The following is a 24,371-nucleotide window of genomic DNA, read 5'->3' as shown; positions in this document are numbered from 1 at the left end:
ATCTGTTTTGTTCTAGTTACCTATTACAGGTGATTTGCAGAGTTCAAAGATAAATCAAGATAGTTAAACATTTAGAACAGAAAATTGCTCACAATTTAATGAGAACAGATTTGAGGAGGATAGGAGAGCGTGACACGGTGGACTCAGTGTAAACAAAGTATCTCTCTGAGGACAGACTGATTTTGATGTTTTTGGAAACGCTAAAAGATGTTGTTGCTTCTTAGTGAATAATGAGGAAATGATCTCTTTTCCTCCTCTGTGGAAGGTGAAGAGAGATGCTGTTGGTAGCCTAGATTGCAGGAACTGGTCATCTTCCGTACTGGAGTGGTGGACTCTCAAGTGCCCTTGGTGGGATCTTCGGCCAAGGTTGAACTCAGCTATTAGGTCAGCTTAGCTGATTGTGGAAAATGATGTTAAAGGTTTGTATTGCTTGAGAAGTTGGTGGAGGGAGAATATTCGGGGCTCTTTATCATCTTGCTTAAGGCCAAAGAAAGCTGAAAGATGTCATCCTTCCAACTTCCATATTCTGAGAGTCTGTGAGTTGCTCTGTGGTCAGAATTAGGGCAAAAGATATTCCTGGGCCTTAGTGAGTATGGCTATGCCTGGACGAATCCTTGTTCTTCAGAATCATAGTTCTGAGTATTCTTGAAGATCTCATGCTGTGGAATGCTTCTCTCAAGAAAACTCTGAGGAAGAAATTGTACATAGATGATATGGAAAAGGTTGTTTAAGAAGAACTGGGCCTTAAGGCAGAGCTTCGAAACCACAGTTTCAAGGGTGATACAGGACATTGATCCTCTCAGTCCTTGGAGTGGCTGAGTGGGGCTTCAGGCTGCTTGAACCACCTAGCCCAGCCTCTGGGCCAGCTGTGATTCTAGTTTTCCTGGTGTGTTGAACAAATGTCCTCATTTTCTGTATAAGCCACATCGTGAAAAGAAATGGGCTGTGTTGCCCTAAAGGATGTAGCAGTGCTTCAGAAATATGATGGCATGAGGACAGATAATATTTTCCTTCTCAGTCAGGGTTCTTGGCTGCAAACAACAGAAACCTTTTCTAGTTAGTTTAACCCACAATTGAGTTGTCTGGGGTTGTCCCTGTCAAGTTTATTCCCAGATCAATAAATATTTGAAAGCGTTTTCTATATCAGGCACTGAACTTAGGTTTTAAGTATACAAAGATGATCTTCTCCAACAGGAAACTTCTTCCGTGTAGATAATTTAAGATGTTTGATCATACCTGCTTTCTGTCCTGCTGTAGATAAAGAGGAGGCTCTTGTCTGTCTCTGTTGACTGGTTAGGAATTGATTATTTGTCACAGTCTCACCAAAGGGGGAATTATAATCACAAAATTATAATCCTCTTGATCAATTACTTTAAACCATGTTATAAATATTTTATTCCTAGTTAGTTTTCTAAAACCTCCACAGGCCGTTTATGGTATCACTTCCTTCCTTATACCCTTTTCTCCCTGTAGAAGTTATTGCAGCTTTTGAAAGAAATCCATATTGATCTACTGTCCTTTTTGTTTGTAGTTTTTTCATTAAAAATATCTGAATCCGTGGTGACAGGTTGCCTTTAGGGTTTTGTTTTTTTGGGGCCCTTGAGAAGAGAAGTAAAGATGAGAGGGACCAGTCCTACTAGAGAGTCTTCCTTAGAGAAAGTGGATAGGAGGGGAACAGTTGCTAAAACAAACAAACAAACAAAAAACACGCATGCCTACAGATAGGCAGAAACAGTCTCTCTAGAGTATTATAAAAGCTGTGTTTTTCTCCCTTTCCCTGAATCTCAGCCTTGATTGACTTTCTGAGGTGTTCCTTCTCCTCAAGACTGCCTTATGATTCATCTTAAACTGATCATCATTTGGAGGGTTGGGGTGCACCAGTGAGAACAGGCCATGTAACTTGCTCTTATCCCAAACCCCTTGGCCCCAGTTTTAGGCTCTGAGTCGTCTCTGCTTGGAGAGTCTTTGAACTTTTATAGAATTATTTAGTATATTTTGTTGGTGAATGATCAGAATATGTGCTTGGATAGTTTTCAAGATACTTGCAGATGTTTCCAAAGTATGGAGTGTGTTTAAATCTAAACCGTGACACTTGTGTGCTTGTTCGTGTATGCAGTATATGTCCTTTAAAGACCTCAGTTTATTTTTTGTTTAAATGTGAATGTGATGTTGAAAAAGAAGCTCTGTGTGTATGTATGTGTGTGTATTTAAATAAATATTTTATTTCCAAGACAAGTTTGTTTTAATTATAATAATATATTTTATTTACCTGCAAAGATTAGCTACTGTCTCCTCAAATTGGGCTTTTGAAGAAAGGGCCAATTTTGGTGTTTTTCTTTGCCTACTTTTCACAATGATTCTTTGTTTTGTTATTGTCCTGCCTTTGATCTTAGTCCTTTATCAGTTTTCACCATCGAGAGGTTATGGGTGATGTACCAGGTGGTTTCAAGCACACACCACATGACAGGCGGTGTTCAGCTTTTGATTTGGGGAATTTGTGGGTGTTGAACTCGTTCAAATTTATGATTGTAAAAATCCTTGACTTTATTTTATCTCCAGAAACTTTGCCATATAAAATAATAGTCATAGGTTCTGGGGATTAGGACCTGGTATCTTCGGGGGCCACTGTTCAGTGCACTATAGTTTGCCTCCTGGCCCCGAAATATTCACATCTGCCCCACATGCAAAATTTGTTCACTCTACTCCAACATCTCTGAAAGTCTTAACTCTCTACAGCATCAGCTCTCATCTCAAAATCCTCTTAATCAGGCGTGGGTGAGCCTGTGAGTATGATCCGTTGTGACACAGAATTCCTCTCCATCTGTGGACCCAGGAACTAGAAGACAACTTATCTGCTTCCAAAATACAGTGGTGGGTCAGGCATTGGATAACAGTTAGAGAGATTCTCAAAAGGAGAGAAAATTGAAGGAAGAAAGGAATCAGCAGTTCCAAGCAAGTTCAGAGTCCAACAGGGCAAATTCCATTAGGTATCAAGGCCTGGGAATAATCTTCGGCCTTTGAATATTTCCTAAAGACGAATTTCTAAGCAGTGAAAGAGCACATTCACTTAAAAATTCTCTATTGCTGTACCTCTCACCAGAAAGTTACGTCAGTTTACTTTTCCATCAGCGATGTATTGTACTAATGATTCTTTTACCTCGTCACTCTGATCAACATGTTATCCTTAAAAAACATGTACATGTATATGCATAAAGTAAAACCTCTGAGTTTGCTGGTTTCACATGAACAAAAATTGTAACTGTTTTTGGTGTTGGTGAGTGCCTTTCATACTTTTTCTCAATTTTCCTTTACTGTTCATACCCTTGCTAATTTTTCTCTTTTTCTTGATTTGCACGATGTCTTTATATGTTTAGAGTTTCTGGTTTTGTATTGTAAGGATTTTTCCCAAGTTTTCATTTTCATTTTTTAAAGTTTTTGTTGGTAATATACCAGAGTTTGCCTTTTAATACAGCCAAATTTGTCATTTTGCATAGAGTACTTTTTGCATGTGTAGTTTGAATGTCTTGTCTCTACTTGCTGTCAGATAAAAACTGCTTTAAAAGAAATGTTTGGTACCTGAAAGGGCAAATTATGTGGAAAATTCACACTGTACTATGATCATTTCTGAAAATGATATGTCTTGTTTTGGGAATTCACATTATCCTCTAGAAAGAAAGATCCGTCCCTGAGAGGTGATCCAGGAGCCGTGGCCAGGAGCTCTGTGCTCTTGTCCTGCAGCCCTGTCCAACTAGTGCGGTACACTCAAACTTTCAGACCTCATTGAAAGCACCAGCCTGAACAGGTTGAGCCCTCCCATGCGTCTTCTGCGTCCACTGAGGTGGGGGAGTGTTTGGATCGCAGAGATGTTTGAATAGGTAGACATATGTGTAATAAACTGGGAAGAGTGAGTGCTAGAAAAAGTGCCTGTAACATGTACATGAAACCAGGATGTGCTACAAATACTTAAAAACCCAACTGTGTTAAAAGTTTCCATATAGGAGAATGCGAAAGGAATGATCTTGTAAGGTTTATTGACATAGAAAGAAATATGGCCAGCGAGTACAGCATGCTACAAAACAGTATTGTGGTCTGATTTTACTTACAGGAAAAAAAACAATGTCTGTATCTTTTTATGGAGAATAGTCTGCAATAGATAATGATTATTTTGGGGTAATTGGACATAAATATTTATGAAATTTTTAAAACCCATATATATTTTATGGATGTATCTAATATTTTGTATATTTTTCTGTTCTTTATTTTTTTCTGAATTTTCTGGCCTTTCTGTAATGGACATGTTTTGTTTGTATGATCTAAAATATTGATACTTTTCCCCTCCCCATCCCAAAGAAATTGCTCCAGAGAAATGATTATTTAGAATACCTGTGTTGTTAACTTGAAGTTGACTGTGCTGTGATGTGTTTTAGCCTGTTATGGTTGCAAAATACTTTAGAATCTTCACTCAACTGTTTATATTACATTTGAGGGAAAATGGTTTTTATTAAACCAAGGCATTAAAGTGTAACACTGGAAAGGTGGTAATATTTTAGTATTTTTCAATATCTATGCTGAGGTAAATGACTTTTATAGTGGTAGTTTCATTTGCAAAAGTGTTATCATCTCTGAACAATGTAACCTTGAAGCACTGAGCATAGTTTTCTGTTGTATTGGAGCATAGTGAGTGATTTGTGGTTAGTAACAACTTTAGATTATTTTTATTTACTTTTTCTTAATTCTGACTTCTTTGTTGGCTTTATGTATTATATTAACTATATGTTAAAGCAAGTTTTTCTTCCCTTTGGTGTGAATTTCTTATGCCCTCAGAATAGTACCTGTTTTATAGTACTTGAAACTTTTACTTTTTATTTGTTATTTCTTAGGTAAACGCAAAGCACTGAAGTTGAATTTTGCAAATCCACCTTTCAAATCTACAGCAAGGTTTACTCTGAATCCCAATCCTACAGGAGTTCAAAACCCACACATGTGAGTATTCCTGGTCATCAAATAAAAGGCTCAACTCAAGCAAAGGTTTTAAAGTTACTGTATTGTATGATTTTTTTTTCAAGTTGAGGGGTTGGTATTTCTGTTACGGGCCATTTGAAATATTATGGGCCATTTGAAATATTACTATTTGAACTTAAATAGAAAGCTGTTGATTCTGTAGTCTAAAGTAGGTAAACATAATTTTCCTTTTTAAAGTTTATTTAAAGGGGAAAAAGAGCTGAAGATCCAGAAACATTTATATCTTTTAAATTTCTCTCTTACTGAATTCTCTGAGAATATTGTTTATACCTTAGCTTCTGGATTTCTACTTAAATTGTAAGTGATAATTAGGAAACTTAACTTTCCTCTGTAGATCTGCACAAATCATCCCCACTTACTAGATGGCAAAATAGATTCCTATTGTTAAGAAACTAAATTCCTGCAAGATTTCCATGTCACAGGAGGTTCAAAGAGTGTGTTCATGTCAGTGTACAGGTATCAGTGATTATATTTTTATTTATTCCCTGAATATTTGTTATTAAAAAATGGAAATTATATTGTAGCATCTCACTGAAAGTATTAGAAACATCTGTTAGTTAATTTAAAATAATATTTTCAGAATAATATTTTATAGAAACCTTTGATTGAATTCAAGTGAAGTGATGTATTAAATAATAATGTCTTCTTCCCCCTAAAACCTACGTGAACATGAAGAGTCAAAGCCAGGCCTTTACATTTATACTCATGTCCATGAAAATAATTTTCACCTAGTTCTTGTGTTGAGAACTGTAAAGCAAGTGGTGGAAGGTATGGTTAAAGAAGCTGTCAGCATACATTATTTTATAGTTTTTAGTAATTCCTCAACAATTTTTATTCAACCTTACTAGAATGCAAACATATTTATTCTTCCCCAAGAGGTACCTCTATTGCTATTTCCTTTTCTTTTGATGTTGGGATGCATTTTATTTGCAAACAATAACAAATTGGTGGCAGGTAGAGTGTCTTGCAATAGGAATGCTGAAAATATTTTGTTATTTTTAAAACAACAGTGCCTAGAAGGGGGCAATGTGTATGTGTGTACATCTACTGTTATACTTTCACCTGTAACCTTAAAGGGAATCAAAGGTATTTTAAGTGAAAACTGGAGTAGCAGTTTATTTGACTGGGAATGGTGTCTATCAGTTTTATTAGACAGGTGTTCATAATGAGATTTCTTGTCAGAGCTCAGTCTGGAGCCCCAGCCTTTTTACCTTCTCTGAAACATCAAATGAAGGCTATATTGAGGAACGAAACCCGGTGCTTCTTAATTAGTCAGAGCTCCAGCAGCAAAGAAATACTCTTAAAAGAACCTTCTTCCTCATTTCCTAGAATTTCTGGTGAAAGCCAGTACAAAACTAACTCTTGAACGGCCTGTTTCTGTTAACTTGGTTGCTAGCTGAACCACGTTTGTAGTCAAAGAAAGGATATGTGTTAATTGCCACACTTAACAGGTCTTTCTTTTTTTTTTTTGAAGCCCCCTTGGACAAAGGCTCAGACAACTTGACTTAACATTTAAAACTGGACAAACATTCACATATTTGTACTCTCTTCCCTCAAGAGTTTGTTCGTATATAGGGAGTTCATGGACAAAATCTTTTTTTTCTTTTTCTTAACAGTAAACAGGATGAAAAAAAACCCTTCTTCCAAAATTTGAGTTGATCAGATTTTCTTTTTTTAAAAAAAAAAAACAAAAAACCATCTACTACGTAATAATAATCCTATAACCAGCCAGGTTCTTACTCTTTCTCTCTTCCTGGCGGGTGTTAAAAGTTTGAGAGGACATGGTATTGGCATTTTACCTGATGATACAGTCTTAAGAATTTGATTCTGGCATGTAAAAATTTGGGACCCAGACTTTGTTTGGAATTTACTATTTTGCTCTTTGACTTTTCTTTCATATTTTCCGTCTCTTTTTTTCTTGCTTTGTCTGTATCCTAGGAGATTTCCTTAATTTCTACCTTTGTATGCAATAATCTATTTTGGCAATTGATTTTAATTTCCAGAAGTTGATTTTAGCTTTTTCTTGGTTTCCTATTCTTAATTTATGGTTGTAAAATCTGAAATTTTAAAGTTCTTTTCTATCCTTTAGGTAATCTATTTCCTCAAGGGTCAGTTTTTCCTTTATCTTTGTCTTCCTCTTTGTGTTAGTTTTTTTCCGAATTTCTTGATCATCCATTGATAGTTGAGGATGAGGAAATTAAAAGGCTGATTGGAACTTCTGGTTGTAGGTGGTCAACTGGTGGGCTTGACTTTACTTTTCTGAGTGTTTTGAGATCTAGATGCCAGAATGAGTAAGGCCTTTGTTCACTCTATGAGGTCTAGTTCTCTCCACATAGGATGTTTTTCTTTAGAGACATGCTTTCTTTTCGTTTTGAGGGGAGCATGGAGAGAAAAGGAGAAACTGACGAGACCTTTTTCCTAGAAAGAATTTTAATGAACTCTGTTTCTGGGCCTTCATACTTTCCAACCATGGATCTTTTTTAAGGTTCTCTTGGGACTGTTGTTTAACCCTCGCTTCTGCTGCACGCTGCTCCCCCACCAGGGGTTATGGGTGGTAGTTTTTTCTATTACTGGTTTTTTTTAAAACCCCTTATTATGGAAAGTTGCAAATATATCCAAAACTATGGAAAGTTGCAAATATATCCAGAACTAGAGAGTGGTAGATGACTGTATATATTTATCAGTCAACTTTAGCAGATTCAACAGTTAATGTGGGGGGAAAAAAAACAAAACCCAGTTAATGTGACAAATATTGTTTTTATCTATTTCTCTACCTTCCTTAGTTTTAACCAAACCTCAGACATATTATTCCATCTATAAATATTTCAGGACATATTTCTAAAACACAGGGACGCCTTTTTAAAAACATAATCACAGTACCGTTATTACATCTGGTAGAATAAGTAATTCTTTAATATCATCAAATAAGAAGATTACTTCATCCACTTTTTTTTTTAATAGTTTGAAGCAGGATCTGAACTAGTCCTGCACTAGTTGACTGGTAAATTTTGAAACTGTAGAGTCCCTTCTCTTGGAATTGGTTAGTTTTGCTTTGTCTATGTATTTTTGTGTGCTTTCAGGCATTCAGAAATTTGTTTAAATCTCTGTTTCTTCATTGTTTATTTCCTTTTTTAAAAAAAAAAATCATTCTTTTCATGTGAGTCGTTGGAGGGTGAGGAGACAACATGAACAGGAAGCTTTGGTTTTTAATTATCATTGGTTAGAATTATAAATATTTCCAAGACATAAAAGATGAGTATTATAATAGAGACTCTTAGAACTACTACCTACATGTAACAGATGTTAACATTTGTCCTTTTGCTCTTTAGATGAAAGAGTAAGCTGTAAAACTAAAGAGTACAAGGAAAAACTAAAGGAAAAACGTGTGGCTACCTTCTAAATTTCCATCAGGATTGGATTATACTAGGCACTCGAAGTCTTTTTGATACTCCAGGGGTATTCTTATAAATGTGGCAGGCTTGTGCTAAAATCATGTTCTTTATATAAACTTGACATGAACAGAAATAGATATTCTGCTGTTATATTCTGTGCTTTCATCATGCTGACTAATGTGAGAGCTCTCAGAGCACTGAGTCGTTTAGAATGCACCAAATACAATTGTTGTTCTAAAAGAACAGCCCTTTCATTTTCACAACGTTATCAGAATTGTATGAGAAGAAACACTAGCTTAAAAGCTAACACTGGAAATAAATAATGATGAGTACAGATATATTTTGGGGCTTAAGCTAAACATTTTGGAGTCATATGTTCTAAATTTAAGGGAATCTCTTTGTTGAAACCAAGAGGATCTTATTTATCTTTATTATGTTTGAGCAGAAAAGGCTCAGTTGTGCTATAGAACATCTAGGAAGTAGTGTTAAAGAAATTATTTACGTCCCTAGTTAGTAACTGGTATTCTTAATTCTATGATGAGCCACTCAGTAGAGCCTTACCTTAAAATGTAGAGCAGTAATTATAAATTATCTAGGCACTTATTGCTGGTTAAATTGTGGAAACTTTATCCTTTAAACTTTATTATCTTGGATTAACGGTTTTAGTTAATGTTGGAGTCCTGGTTTCTAACTCTTTGATCTCGGTTCAGGCATTGAATTAGAATAGTGACTTCAATTATTTTGTATGGTGAATTATAAGAGAGAGAGAGAGAGAGTGTGTGTATTAAGCCAGTTTTATGCTATTTTCTTCAAATAAAATCTTATGCACAAGCCGGATAGGCTGAGTGTTTGTGAGCTGGAAGAGGGCTTTGTAGTCTTGTCTGCCCTCGTTCCCCACAGTAGTCCCTAGGACATCTCTGGGCAGTTCCGAAGTGTGAAAACCACTAGCTACCTGAGCTTAAAAGTTTTTCCCAAATCTGAAATTTTTCGATGTAATCATAGTAATTTTGAATTTCTACATTTCTCTGGTGGACTACCTTCACAAAATGCCAGTAATGGCAGAGATATTTAAAGGTACAAATTAGTAGCCCAAATTTTAAAATGCCAAATGTGTAAATTCTGTGGAATAATCTTTTATTTTTCGCTGGTTTAGATTTACTACTGCAAAGTTTTTTCCTTACTGTGGCAAAATATACATAACGTAAAATTTACTATCCTAACTGTTTCTAAGTGTGATTAAATGTTAAGTACTTTGATGCTTAGTGGCATTAAGTACCTTCATGCTGTCGTGCATCTACCATTACTATCCATCTTCAGAGCTCAGTCATTTTCTCAGGCTGAAACCGTATTCATTAAACACTAACTCCCCGTTCCTCTTCTGCCCAACCCGGGCAGCCACCATTCTACTTTCTGTCTCTGTGAATTTGACTACTCTAGCTACCTCATGTAAGTGGAATTACACAATATTTGTTCTTTTGTGTCTGGCTTATTTCACGCAACATAATGTCTTCATACTCCATGTGTGTTGTTGTATGTGTCAGAATTTGCTTTTTAAGGCTGAATAATCTTTTACTGTATGCATATATGACATTTTGTTTATCTGGTCATCCATTGATGGACAGTTGGGTGTTCCTACCCTTTGACCATAGTGAATAATGAATACTGCTATGTGAGATAATCTTTTAAAGCTTGCATTCCTTGTACTTCCTAAAGTTCACAGGTATTTAGTTCTCCTTATTCTAACATTCTCCCGCAGTGCATCTGGTGGTCTGTTTCCCTAAGTCAGGGATTCACTAGAGAAGTGATTCTCAGCAGAGGATACTGGTAATAGGTGTGGTTGATCTGACTCCCTCTGTGGTCCCCACCCCTGGAGATTTACTGGTGTAATTCTCTTTGAGCTGGATGTTTATAGCCAAGGTAATAGATGCTAATTCTGGAATATTTATTTAAAGAAATTAATGATAAATGCTGTTGAATTGCTTGTCTCCTAAAAATGAATTTAGTTTTGCTGTTTTAAATCGTCTTTGTTTTTTCTTTTAAAGATTTTATTTTTCCTTTTTCTCCCCAAAGCCCCCCGGTACATAGTTGTGTATTTTTAGTTGTGGGTCCTTCTAGTTGTGGCATGTGGGATGCCACCTCAGCATGGCCTGACGAATGGTGCCATGGCCACGCCCAGGATCTGAACCATCGAAACCCTGGGCCGAAGCGGGGCGTGTGAACTTAACCACTCAGCCACAGGGCCGGCCCCCTCATCTTTGTTCTTGAATCAGAGACTTAGGCAAACATTAAAAGGTATCTCTGGTTCTTTAACCTATAGTACTGCAAAGTTCTGCTCTTTAAGGAAATGTCTGGTTTCTTTGCTTTCTATCAGTTTTCTAGCCATTTCTAATCAGGCAGCAAGTTTTTGAGTTCTGATTTAATTCAGAATATTATAGAAGTCTTTTGCCTTTGTAGTGTGGGCACGTTCTGGAACCTTTTATCTATTAATAAGGAATTATACTATTTAAAGGAAACATATCATTTCAGAATACTCTTTTTTATTGTTAACAGCTGTCACACTAGGATTACATTACTGTCCTTGTGCAAATTTGTTTTCCACAGGCGTTAATAATCGCCTCGTTTAATGCCCTGTGAGCCATTGCCTGTTACTGCTTGCTCATTTACTTTTGATTTTCCAAGGATGTGTTGCTGTTTTTCATCCAGTGTGGGCTCTCCTAGTGTCTTTTACGTTGTGTGTTTGTATATTTTAAAAATCCTTTTCTCTTGTTTCACTGGTATTTCAGAAGGGAGGGGACACTAATGCATGTTTATCTGGAAATCTCTTCATTAAGTGGGCTTTTAAAATTGAAGTTCTTGACATAATAAGAGTTATCAAGCATTGCGTGTTTCTTTTATAACTGATTATCTAAATATTTGTTTCTTAATTTAGGCATTTAAAAAAAGACAAATGGGCGTGAATTAAACTCATTTGAAGGAATGACTTTAGATTCTGAATGAATCAGAAAGAAATAGAAAATGTGGTGATATTGCTCACAAATATTTAAATGCCTAGGCAAGGAACAGACACAGAATCACTAGAAAGAATAAGGAATAACATTAGGGAGCTGGGAAAAGAAGAGCAAATGAAATGCAAAGTAAGTAGAAGAAAGGAAATAATAAAGATAAGAACAGAAATCAATGACATAGAAAATGGACAAATACTAGAGAAAATCAACAAATTCAAAAGTTGTTTCCTGGAAAGATCCTTGAAAGTGATGAACCTGTAACAAGACAGACCAAAGAAAAGGCCCAAGTTACCATTGTCAGAAATGAAAGAGGGAAAATAAAATCTTAAAGAAAAAAAAAAAAAAATGGAGCCAGCCCTGTGGCTGAGTGGTTGGGTTTGCGCACTCTGCGTTGGTGGCCCAGAGTTTCGCCAGTTCAGATCCTGGGCGCAGACATGGCACCGCTCATCGGGCCATGCTGGGGTGGCATCCCACATGCCACAACTAGAAGGACCCACAACTAAAAATACACAACTGTGTACCGGGGGGCTTTGGGGAGAAAAAGGAAAAATAAAACCTTTAAAAAAAAACAAAAAAGAAATGAAAGAGGGGCTATCACGACAGATTCCACAGACAATAAAAGCATAATAAGGAAATATAATAAGTAACTTTATGCCAATAAAGTCAATAACCTGAGTGATATAGACAGATTAGAATGAGGTAGATCATAAAGGCGAAATAGATCATTAAATGCGAAAATTCTGTAAAGCTTCTAAAAGAAAAAATCTGAATACGTTAGTGATCTGGCATAGGCAAAGAGTTCTTTGAGAGAACAAAGAAAGAAATAACCATTAAAAAATGATAAATTGAATTTCGCCAGAATCAGAAATTTCTGTTCATCAAAAGTTTCTTAAAATCAGTAGGCAAGCTACATATTGGGAGAAAATATTCACAGTTTATATATCGGACAAAGTACTTTAGTGTATATAATGAAGTACAACACAAAACCAAACGCAGTTGAAAATATGGGTTAAAAGACTGAAACAGACATTTCATAAAGGAAGCATAGGAATGGATAATAAGTACATGAAAAACATACTTAATAACATTAGTAATTAGGTAAATGCAAATTAAAATCCCAAAGATAGCATTTGTAAAGGAAAAAACTCAGAGTTTTCACCTATGTGTTTCTATCCTCTGAGTCTCCTTTACTACTATAAAGATGAACAGCTAGATAAAGAGATACATAAGGCAAGAGATGGGAGAGTCCCGAGCGCAGGAGCTTCTGTCCTCATGGAGTTGGGATGTATTTCGGTGTGGATGTGTTCACCAAGCTGGAAGCTCTCTGAATCCCCTACTGTTGGGATTTTATGGGGGTTTCCTCACATAGGCATGATCAATTATTGACTCCATTTCCAGCTTCTCTCCTCTCTCTGGAGGATGGGGGTGGGGGGGAAAGCTGAAAATTCCAAGCTTCTAATCTTGGCTTGATCTTTCTGGTGACCAGCCTCCATCCAGGAGCCCACCCAGAGTCGCCTCATTGGAACAAAAGATGCTCCTAGTGCTCTTATCACTTAGGAATTTACAAGGGTTTTAGGAGCTCTGTGTGAGGAATGAGGTCAAAGACAAATATTAGAACAAGAGATGCTGCTAGTGTTCTTATCACTTAGGAAATTACCAGAGTTTTAAGAACTCTGTGCCAGGAGCTGGGGGTAGAGCCCAATATATATGTTTTCTATTATCTCACACCGTTACACATCCACCAGAATGGATAAAATTTAAAAAGACCACACAGTATATAGGCAAGTATGACATATAACTGGAATTCTCATATATAGTTGAGGAAGTAGAAAATGGTACATCCACTTTAGAAGACTCTTTGATGGTTTCTTATAAAGTTAATGTACATCTACCCCATGACTCAGCAATTCCATTCTTTGTTATTTACCCAAGATGAAAATGTCCTCAGAAAGACTTTCATATGAATGTTCATAAAAACTTTGTTAATAGCCCCCAAACTGGAAACAACGCAGATGTCCAATAATGGAAGGATGGGTAAAGAAATTGTGGTATAGTATTCAATGAAATACTCCTCAGCAATAAAAAAGAACAAAGTGCTGATGCCTGCAGTCACACTGATAAATCTCTAAAAATGCTGAGCAGAAGCCAGACACAAGAGAACATGCTGCTTGATTCTATCTTTATGAAATTCTAAAATAGGCAAAACTAATCTGTGACTGAAATCAGAACATATTTGTGTCTGGAAGGGAATGACAAGAATGGCACAAGAGAACTTTCCAGGGTGATGACATGTTCTACATCTTGTTAAGATTTTGAGATATAAGGGTGCGTTTGTTAACTGATCCAACTGTATACTTATGATTTGTGAATTTCACTATGTGAAAATGATACTTCAATTTTCAAAAAGCCAGAACAATACCAGTAAAAATTATGAGTGTATTATTTACTCTTACTGAACAGTACTTGTAGTTTTCTGTCCTTATTCTCAAAGCACCTATGTGTTTCACCACTCACTTGATAGGTATATGAACACTGTTTTTATTGAATGCAGCTCTGATGCCTATAGAACAATAGTGTGGAGAATTTTGTTTCTGTCCAGTTGATTTCCCTTGTCATGATGTTTGAAGAAAGCTAGAGTGAAATTCTTAAGTTTATCAAGTATCTTTTGAGGATTAATCTAGAACATCTGTCAAGTTACATCAGATATGGTGTACCTCTAAGTAGTTGGATTTCCCGAGAAAAAGTTTGGAAACACGTTGGCTTTATTGTGCTTTAAAAGAACATTTGCTAGTGATTCTTTCTTTCTTTTTTAAATACAGAAAAGTATAAAGAAGAAAATCAAAATGGCCCATAACCTTACCATCCAGATAGTTCGTTTCCCTTTAAAAAATGAGTAATATATGCTTCTGGTAATAGAATTCACTTGGTTCAGAAAGTTATAAGAAGCAAGCTTCATGCCCTTAATATTTCTTTCTAAAGATAAAACCCTATGAAGTGTAATATGTCCTTGAAGAAGAACTTGTTCAGATATCAAAATATATAATTTTTGAAAATATTTATACAAAAAGCAGTTTTATTGTACACTGCTTTTGTAGCTTGATTTTTTTTCACTTAGTACCTCTTGAAGATATTTCTAAATTAGTATATACCCTATTATTTTTCTATCAGTTATATATCTTTCATTACATTGTATACGTGTATTATATATTTAACTAGTTCCTTACTGGTGGCCATTTAGATTATTTTCATTTTTTTAATTTAAAACAATGTTTTAAAGAACAACTTTGTGCTGGTGAAATGTTGTATCTTTTTGTTTAAAAAATGTTTAAGCCTTCATAGATTGGCAGTTTTTGGCCCTTCTCCTATTTTAGGAGACTGTGGAAATAGCTGTGTCTTCCCAACCTTGGCACTATTGACATTTTAGGCTGGATATTTCTTTGTTGTAGGGGCTGTCCTGTGCATTGTAAGATGTTTAGCAGCATCTCTGGACTCTGCCTACTAGATGCCATAGCACCGTGCTCCCCTAGTTGTAAGCACCAAAAATATCTCCAGATATTGCCAAATGACCCTTGTGGTGCAAAACTCCTGATGGTTGAGGACCAGTGGTACAGAGAGCGTTGCAGATTCACACAGATGGTTCCTGTTACCTCTCTTGTGACTGAGGAGCTCCAGAAATTAGATGTGAGGCATATTCCTCCTTATCTTGGGGTGTGAGTGGATACAAAAGAAGGGGAGTTGGAGGAATGGATGTAGGTATATCTCATAGAGTCCAGGGAGTGCGTCAGAGTTCTTTTTGAGCAAGTGATAGCTGTCAGAAACCAAAGTAACCCAATATATATTCTATTATATATTCAGCAAGTGTTTGTTAAATGCCTACTATCTGCTAGGTACTATAAGGGGCACTGGGTATTTCATGTTAAAAAGATGTGATTGCTGCTTCGTGAAGCTTAAGGTTTAGAGGTAGACACAGACATTTAGTAAGTAATTTACAAATAGTATACATGCTGTTGAAGGAAAAGAACCAGATGTCATGAGAGAATAAAAGAGGGGCTTATTTAGAGTAGAGCTGGTAGCCGTTGAAGGCTTCTACTAAACCTGTAGGTTTTCACTAGATTTGGGGAAGGGACTGATAAGAGTGTTCCAAGTGGAGTGAATAGCATGTATTTGAAGTTGCAAGGTGTCAAGGTGGGAAAGATTCAGCTTTTCATGGAACTGAAAAAATGCTAGTTTGATTGGAGAATGATTGAATGAGAAAGGAAAAGTCGATTTAAAATAAGGGGGGAGAGATGGTCATGGGCCAGATAATGTCCCTTGTGGGTGAAGAGTTGGGATAATATTCAAAGTGCAGTGGGAAGCTCTGTAAGGATGATAAGCAGGCGAGTGAGACAATCTGTTTTACATTCCAAAGTGATTATTCTGGCTGCGGTGTCGAGTATGTATAGGAGAGAGGCAAGAGTAGAGTTAGGGAAACCTAGTAAAGCTGTGGTAGGTAGCTGAAACCTAATGGGTGATAATGATATTAGGTTGATGACAGTGGAGGTAGAGGGAAATGAACAGATTCCAAAGAGATTTTGAAGGTAGCATTAATAAAAATTATAAGTTTGAATGTGGGTGGTGAAGAGCGGAAGATGTGCATGGTGACTTCCAGAATTCTGGCTTGAATGAATGGATTCATTTGCCATTACTGAGATGGAGACCACCAGTACAAAGCATCTGTGCATGAGGGAACATAGAAGAGCTAGAGTTCAGCTTTAGATAGGGGAAGTTTGAGATGCCTGTGAAGTATCTTAGAGATATCAAGGAGATAAACATAACACACACACTGGTGTTGAAAATAGGAATCTGGTGCCCAGAGGAGAGGACGTAGATTGGAAATGATAAGTTGACAGTTGTCAGCATATAGATGATAATGTTGTCTAGGAAGAGAATGTGTCTTGATGAGAGAATTGGGGCCAGGGCTGAACCCTGAGGAAATGTGATGTTTGGAGGTTCGGTAAAGAGGAGCAACAGGCAGAGAGAGGACTAAGATGCTTGAGAGGTGGGAACCAAATCGGTAGAGTGTGATGTCATAGAAACCAAGCTGTGTTCCACAGGGCAGTTGGGAGGGGATTATGGTCAACTATGTCTAATGTTCTGAGAGTACTAGTAAGCCTGCCTTGTTGCTGATGACTCCTTAGACACACTGAACTATTCTGATTTCTTATAATACTTGAGGGGGATGGGGTTTTAGCCACCGGTGGAGATTAGGGCCCAAACAGGGAAAGGATCTTAAGAAAATTTGTAGCCTGTTGGATTGGGGCAGCTTTCCTAACCTTTTCTGTAAGAAGCGTAGCACAGAAAAACTATTCTATTGGTAAGCTTTGAGTACAGCTGACACACGACCCGCTCTTAGGGAATACGCCACCCATAGCAGCAAGATATAAACGTGAACATTTGTCATGTTCTCTCTAATATAGCTCTTTTCCTTGGTGATAAAAGTTGCTTTCCACTTCATACATCAATACTACTTCAAAATACTGCAGATTTGTATAATAAATACTTTCTATTCCCTGAATATGGATATGAGAATTTGAAAATTTATATTTGGGGTATTTGCGCAACATCTTTCTTGTTTCAGTTTTTCCTTTTGCCTCGTCTTAGATCTTAGCAAAGATACTCATTTGTTACTAGTGCCAGGAAGCAGGCAGTTTCCATGGTAACTGACAGACTGAGTTTACTGTGGAAATTTCCGGAATTAACAGAGCTGCATTGCAGAAGGATGCATAAAGCAGTATTCATCTAGAGATCCTAACAGTATGGACACAGAAGAACAGTTGCAGTGGTGTGCAGGGTATGTGTTGTGTTTATTTTCCTGTCTAAGGAGGATTACTAGTTATATATATATGTGCTGAGGAGAGAGTAAAACAGATTGAGGCATTTTAGAATATGTTGGCTTGATAAAATCAAGGATGCTTAGGGGAAAAGAAGGAGGAAATAACTTTGGAAGAAAGATATATTTGATGGCATTGAGAGGAAATCAAGACCAAGATAAATGAAGTAGAAGAATGTGCTAGTGAAATAAGAGGAGAAGACACACTTCAAACTAATTAGATAATAAAAGGTTCTTACAGATGGTGGTTCTGGCACAAGAAAATATTTGTTTATCAAAGGAAAATTAGTAGGCATTAGCAAATTTGAGGAATCAAGTTCCCATGTCCAGGAAGAAGAAATCTGTTAAGGTAATCAGCTCTTAGTTGCTGTAAGATACATAGATAAGAGAGGTGGCCAAGGTGTTAAGGAGGTTTGCTGCCTTCTTATTGTACTTATTATTTACCTAAGCTGTAAGAGAATCAGGGAAGGGTTATCAGACCCCTAATCCCCCTTCCTGTTGATCTGTGGGGAATTTTTAAGAAAAAGCCTGAAATATATCTTGAGATTAAATTCTGCAAATAAAACTACAGGCATGCCTTGGGTTGTGGTAGCATAATTCCAATCACCACCTCTGTCTTCACTTGACCTGCTTCCCTGGTTTCTCTGTGTGTCTCTGTCTTCTTCTTTTCTGTCTCTTACAAGGACTCTCATCATTGTGTTTAGGACCAACCCTAATCCAGGATGACCATTTCTCAAGATCCTTATCTTTAATGATATCTGTAAAGATAGGGTCATGTTTTGAGGTTCTGGATGGACATATCATTGTAGGGGCCACAATACAGCGCACTGCGTATGGTATTGAAGAACTTGGTTTTGGCTTCTTAGACCACATTCTGGTTTTTTTTTTTGAGGAAGATTAGCCCTGAGCTAACTACTGCCAATCCTTCTCTTTTTGCTGAGGAAGACTGGCCCTGAGCTAACATCTCTGCCCATCTTCCTCTACTTTATATGTGGGACGCCTACCACAGCATGGCTTTTTGCCAAGCGGTGCCATGTCTGCACCCAGGATCTGAACCGGCAAACGCTGGACCACCGAGAAGCAGAACGTGCGAACTTAACCGCTGCGCCACCGGGCCAGCCCTTAGACCACATTCTATGTTAAGAATAGCTAGCTCCTGGCAAGTTTCCTTTGGAAACCTATGAAGAATATACTCTGCAATAGACGTGTTGACCAGAGAGGGTATTAAATTCACTTTTTAAGGACAGAACGATACAGGCATAGTTAAAAATCCTAGAAGACAGTCTCTGTGATGCAAACAAAGCAACAGGGTAAAGGCAGAACTAGAATATTCACAGGAGGAAAACTAAAAAAATTCCTAGGAAACTGGTGAGCAGTGTCTGATGCTTCATATCTCCATCCGTCTTTCTTCAGCTCCCAACCCCCCCAGAAACAAAGTGAATTTGGAATTTTAATGAAAGATGGTTGAGGGGCCCGGCCCAGTGGCACAGTGGTTAAGTTCACATGTTCTGCTTCTGCCGCCCGAGGTTTGCCGGTTCGGGTCCCAGGCACGGCGGACATGAACCTCTCAGCACGCTATGCTGTGGTAGGCGCCCCACGTATAAAGTAGAGGAAGATGGGCACAGATGTTAGCTCAGGGCCAGGCTTCCTCAGTGAAACGAGGAGGATTGGCAACAGTTAACTCAGGGCTAGTCTTCCTCAAAAAAAAAAAAAAAAGAACAAAAAACCACACACAAAAAAAGAAAGATAGTTGGCACCAAAATAAGAATCAGAGTTTTGAGGGATTAGACTCATGACTAGATTATGACAATGGGAAATATATATAGGATTAAAAGTAAGTAGTTTGTAAATGAGTGGTGGAGTGGCAATGTAGAATTTATACACCAGCATATAGAGCAGTGAGTTTAAGATTTGACTCTGGCTGGAGAACCTTTGTATCATTATGGGAGTGTACAGGCTGTTGGCATAGGCAGGAGTGGTCTGTGATATTTTCTTATCATCTCAGCAGGTTTATAAGTCATAGTGGTGATAGTAGATCTCTATCCTTGCTTCCCTTGGAAGTTTCATTTAGCTTATTTGGGTGTGTTTGGAAATGTTTAAGAAGTGATCCATGCTCATGGTGAGCAATCATTAGTAGGCAGGGGATTCCAGTGTGGATGCAGGAGCTGCAGAGAAAACTGTCATTCTGTACTTTAAGGTTTCCTAGCCTAACGCATGTATCTCACCTGTGCACCTTAAAGTGAAACCTGACTTAGACCTTGTGGAGATAATCATCAGGAGAATTTAGCGGAAGTTGTTAGAAGTGGAGCCAAATTAGGGTTCACTAAGAATAAACAGTACCAAACTAGCTTAGTATACTTCAAGAAAAGTGTTCTGGGACTGTAGATTAGGAATTTACCATTGACTAGGTGTTTCTTGATTTCAACATATATGGGTACAGAGGAGGAACAGTAAGCCCAATCCAGGCTCTTCAGGCAGAGTTTCCTGAAGGACCAGACTGGATGAAGTCTGTATTTCCTTTCTGATCACATTCTGTTCATCTGTGACTCTGTATCCTGAACACCAAATTGAGATTTTAGAAAACCGTGGGAATGAAAGCTTTCTTCCTTTAACAAAATATTTCATGCATTGTGCCGCCCATGTTTTTTGCGCTTAAGCTTAAATAGCTTCACAGAAAGTTTCAAATTCAACTATAATTAGACTTTAACTTTTTACTTTTCTATTCGCATCTGGAGTATACATAAGGAAATAGAATGAGATAAAGTTTAAAGCATAGATTGGGATTAAGTTGAAACCGGTTGATCGTAGTTCATACAAGCTAAAATTTGAACACTATAAGGGGTTCAGAAATACCCTAGATTTCAGGTGTATGTATTATATGAAATACATGTGTTCCTAAATGTCTGTTAATAAAATTTATTTCCATAAAATCTTTTTCTCATTGACTTCTTTAGATAAGTGTCCCCCCAAATAATAAAGGTAATCTTGAGAATATAGTTCTTTCATAGGTATGTCTTTAAAAGACAATTCACATAGTAATAGTATTAAAAATTAGTTACAGATTATAAGTGAAAAGTAGTTAAGACCCTTGGTTCTTATTTGCTTCTGGAACTAAAGTTCAGATTATGTGAAAGCAATTTCAGATTTGTAGGACAAAATGGTGTATAAGTAGCAATGTCCAGCTAAAATATTTATTAAGAAACAAAGATGAAACAGAAAATTAAGACAACTTAATGCTAAACTCTATATAGGATCTGTAGTAGTAATAACATCCAGAATAAAGAACAAATTTACCTAGGGTTTCTGTTAGAGCATACCTGCAGAGACTGCCTGAGGAAAGGTGACTTCTTCTGAGCCACTAGTCTCAAAGACAGAGCATCTTCATCCCCTTTCATTCTCCCCGGCCCCCTAACACTGGTAACTACCAGAAAATAACAGTGGGGAGGGATGGAAGGAGGAAGGAAGAATGATTATAGACACATTCTGTCGCGGAAGTGTGGTCATTATGAGTAATGTTTTAGGTGAACGTAGAGAAGGATTGTAGTAGCAATACAGACAGAATTGTATTTTTGTATTTGTTACTGTCAGTTGAGAGTATAGTATTAGAGAAAGAGGAGATTGGGGCTTGGAGAATTTGCTGCTGGAGCAGTGAGTGCTCCAATTGGTAATACACTGAGCCCTGGATGTTTCAAACTATAGCTATGCCTGTGAACTGTAGAAATGTAGTAGGCAAATCCCTTTTACACAAGAAGAGTACGGCCTGAGGACAATCTTCTCTCCACAATTTTATTGAGATATAATTGATGTGTAATAGACTGTACATATTTAAAGTGTACAGTTTGATAAGTTTTGACATATATACACCCGTGAAACCATCACCACAGGTAAGGTAATGAACATCTCCATCATCCCCCAAAATTTCCTCCTGCCCTGTTGTAGTTTGTATATCTAGATGTTTGAATTGGTTCTTTTTCTATGTATTCCATGTCTATTTAACATAGTCTCTCCATCCTTTAGTTTCTTGAACATGGGGAATATAGTGATAAACACTGTTTCATTGTTGTTGTCTACTAATATTAGCATCTCTGTCATTTCTGGGTCAAGTTGATTCAATTTTCTCTTCTTTATTGGTCGTATTTTCTTGCTTCTCTGCATATTTTGTGATTTTAGATTGCATGCCAGACATTGGGTGGTGGATGTTTTTATATTCTTATAATATTTTTGAGCTTTGTTCTTTGGTTAAGTTACCTGTAAATAGTTTGATCCTTTTGGGTCTTGCTTTTTAACTTTGGTAGATGGGACCAGATCCTTCTAAGTACGTTCCTGGATTCTCCATGAATCTAGTGGGCAGGATAGGAATTGTTGTATGTGCCAGGGTGTTGTTCCTTTTCATCCATTTGGGTGCTTCTTTCCTCAGGCTTGTGTAGATTCCTTATAAGTGTCTGCTGATCAAGGAGGGCCCTCTGTGTATGTGTGGGGTTCTCTTTCTCTCTTTCTGTGCAGTTTTCTCTTATCTGGTACTCTGCCTTGTGAAGTCTAGCTATGGTGTCTACCTAGACGCCCAGATCCATCTTCTCAACACAGGGGTACTGCCAGGATCCCCCTGGATCCCCCTCCCTGCATCGTGGTCTGTGAACTCTGTCCAGGCCCCCAGTAAGCTGGGGGCACTTGTAGGGCTCCCCTTGTGTGTTTTCTGTCTCTCAGTGCTCACTGCACTTTGTTGTCTGATGTCTTGTGTCTTGAAGACTGTCTCATGTATCATTTCTGTTTTTTCAGTTGTTTCAAGCGTGAGGGTAAGTCTGTCTCCTGATGCTCTGTAGTGGCCCAAGCACAAGTGCCACACAGATACTCATTGTGAGATGGGAGCAGGAATTATGCAACTGAGGAACAATATCTTCATGACTTTGAGAAAGAGCATCTCTGGATATATTTTGCAGCATTCAAAAGAGTTTTTTATAAGAATGGTTGGCATTCCTAATAGAGTAGAAGAAATCATGACATTTATAAAAGAGGACTGGAAAATCTTGAAGGGAGAACAAATTTAGATAAATAGGCAACAGGATTACTGAAAAGGGTGATAGATGAGAAAAGAAGACATTGGTAGCAAACTGAAAATGCGATGGTGGGATAAAGTGTATATTGCATGCAGAGGTGAGCATAAATGATACTGCATGACAGCCAAACAAAATGCACAGGGAATGATTGATTTGAAAGCATACAAATTACCGAGTTTTTTACATCTATAAATTCATAAATATAAAGGAAAGGTAAACAATACCCTGCGGAAGTATTTGCAATGTGGGACAAAGGGGTGTTAGATGTTTTGATAGATAAAGAACTTTTTAGCAGAAGCAGCAACAACAAAACCAGTGCCTGCGCAAGGAGGGCTCAGTGGTGTTACCTCAGGCAGCTATCTAAAGGTGAAACTCTTGTTCACCAAATAGCTAAGAATGCCCAACGCTTATAAGAGTAATAAATAAAAATGCAGCTTACAAGAGTAATCTAACCCTAATCACCTTCCAGGTTGGCGTGAGAGAAAAGGGTGCTGCTGACTGGGCACAGTGGGCGCTTCGCTGCTTGTGCTGCTCAGTCAGTGGGACTCGCTCTGCAGGTTACTGTAACCATGGGGACCATGGAGTGACGCGTATGTCAAAAATGTATTCAGTGAAGACCATAAAAGAGTAGGTGTGATAGGTCGTTTTGTAACCTATGCACATAGTACACAAAAATATAAAGGATATATACTAAACTATTAATAATGGTTTTCTCTGGATTATGACTGATTTTTCTTTTTTTTATTTAACTTCTGTCTGTGTAACTTTAGGGGGTATTTAGGACTGGGTAGTCTGGTTGGAAAAAGAGGTTCAGGTACCCCTACTGTACTTGCACGCCAAACACTATTTTTAGTAGAGGGTACGGTGGGGTGCAGGGCTGGGCTAGAGCTCTCCTAGGGAACCTTGGCCAGGCCACTGTATTTCTTTAAAAAACAAGTCCAGGGGCTGGCCCAGTGGCGCAGCAGTTAAGTGCACATGTTCTGCTTCTCGGCGGCCTGGGGTTTGCCAGTTTGGATCCTGGGTGTGCACATGGCACTGCGTGGCAAAAGCCATGCTGTGGTAGGCGCCCCACGTATAAAGTAGAGGAAGATGGGCACGGATATTAGCTCAGCGCCAGTCTTCCTCTGCGAAAAGAGGAGGATTGGCAGTAGTTAGCTCAGGGCTAATCTTCCTCAAAAAAAAAAAAAAAAAAACCAGTCCAGTCACCTATATGCAAAGCCTGGGCAGCTTTATTAGACACAGTAGGTAGAAATAAAGCCTTTCTCAGTGCTCAGTCTGATTAATGTTCTGGAACATTATGTCATAGTTCTTTAATTTCAGAAATTTATAGATTAGTCTGGGTCAGTGAAAGGATGACAATTAAAATACAACAGCAATGATTCGGTATTGAATAGTAAATGGAGAAATTGGTCATTTCAGTCCAGAAGATCAGTTATCAAAGAAAATACTCAGAATGGACTTCAGAGCAAATATGTAGGCTCAAAAATTAGCGTTTTCAGATTTTCTTGTAACAAGATAGTTCTCTAATTTCAAAAGAATAATTTCTGTACATTGAATTGTATTTTAATAAGGCCTGTGTTGTATGGATTCAAACTGTATGTTAAGTGTTATACCTATAATCTTGCATATTTTGTAAAAGTTACATTTATGAACACATATTTCACTTTTTGGGGATGCCTGTAGCATCTGTGTCAGTTGTTTTTCCTGTGTGCGCACGTGTGTGTGTGTGTGTGTGTGTGTGTGTGTGTGTGTGTGTTCCCTAGTGTATGGAACTACTAGTCTCTGGGAACCAAGAATTATTAGGTATGAGATTTCGATGGGCTCTAAGAAATCAGACACAGCAGAGTTAAGGATTTTATTCAAGGAAGTGCTTTTGGCCTATTGTCTGGAACTGGTCTGTGGATTTGAAGACATTTAGCGTCATTGGCCCTTAGCCACTAAATACTCATAACACTTCCCAGTCATTGTGATGACCAAACAGCTGCCCATCTCCTCCCTTCCCATCATTTCCAGATGCTCGGGGGGTGGG

The 24,371-nt window shown here is 37.7% G+C and overlaps 1 protein-coding gene across 5 annotated transcripts in view; it reads left to right on the top strand.

Moving 5' to 3' along the window:
• Positions 1 to 24,371, top strand: part of MAP2K4 (mitogen-activated protein kinase kinase 4) — a 139,887-nt gene that overhangs the window by 29,998 nt on the left and 85,518 nt on the right. For all 5 annotated transcript variants that reach the window (XM_046676121.1, XM_046676122.1, XM_046676124.1 and 2 more), the window contains one exon: positions 4,881 to 4,983. In XM_046676121.1, coding sequence (XP_046532077.1) covers positions 4,881 to 4,983 — 103 coding nt within the window. The remainder of the gene's footprint in view (positions 1 to 4,880; positions 4,984 to 24,371) is intronic.

Source organism: Equus quagga, chromosome 11, assembly GCF_021613505.1.
Source record: "Equus quagga isolate Etosha38 chromosome 11, UCLA_HA_Equagga_1.0, whole genome shotgun sequence".
Lineage (NCBI taxonomy): Eukaryota > Metazoa > Chordata > Mammalia > Perissodactyla > Equidae > Equus > Equus quagga.
The sequence above is the reverse complement of the archived record's forward strand: the minus strand, read 5'-3'. Positions and strand labels throughout refer to the sequence as shown.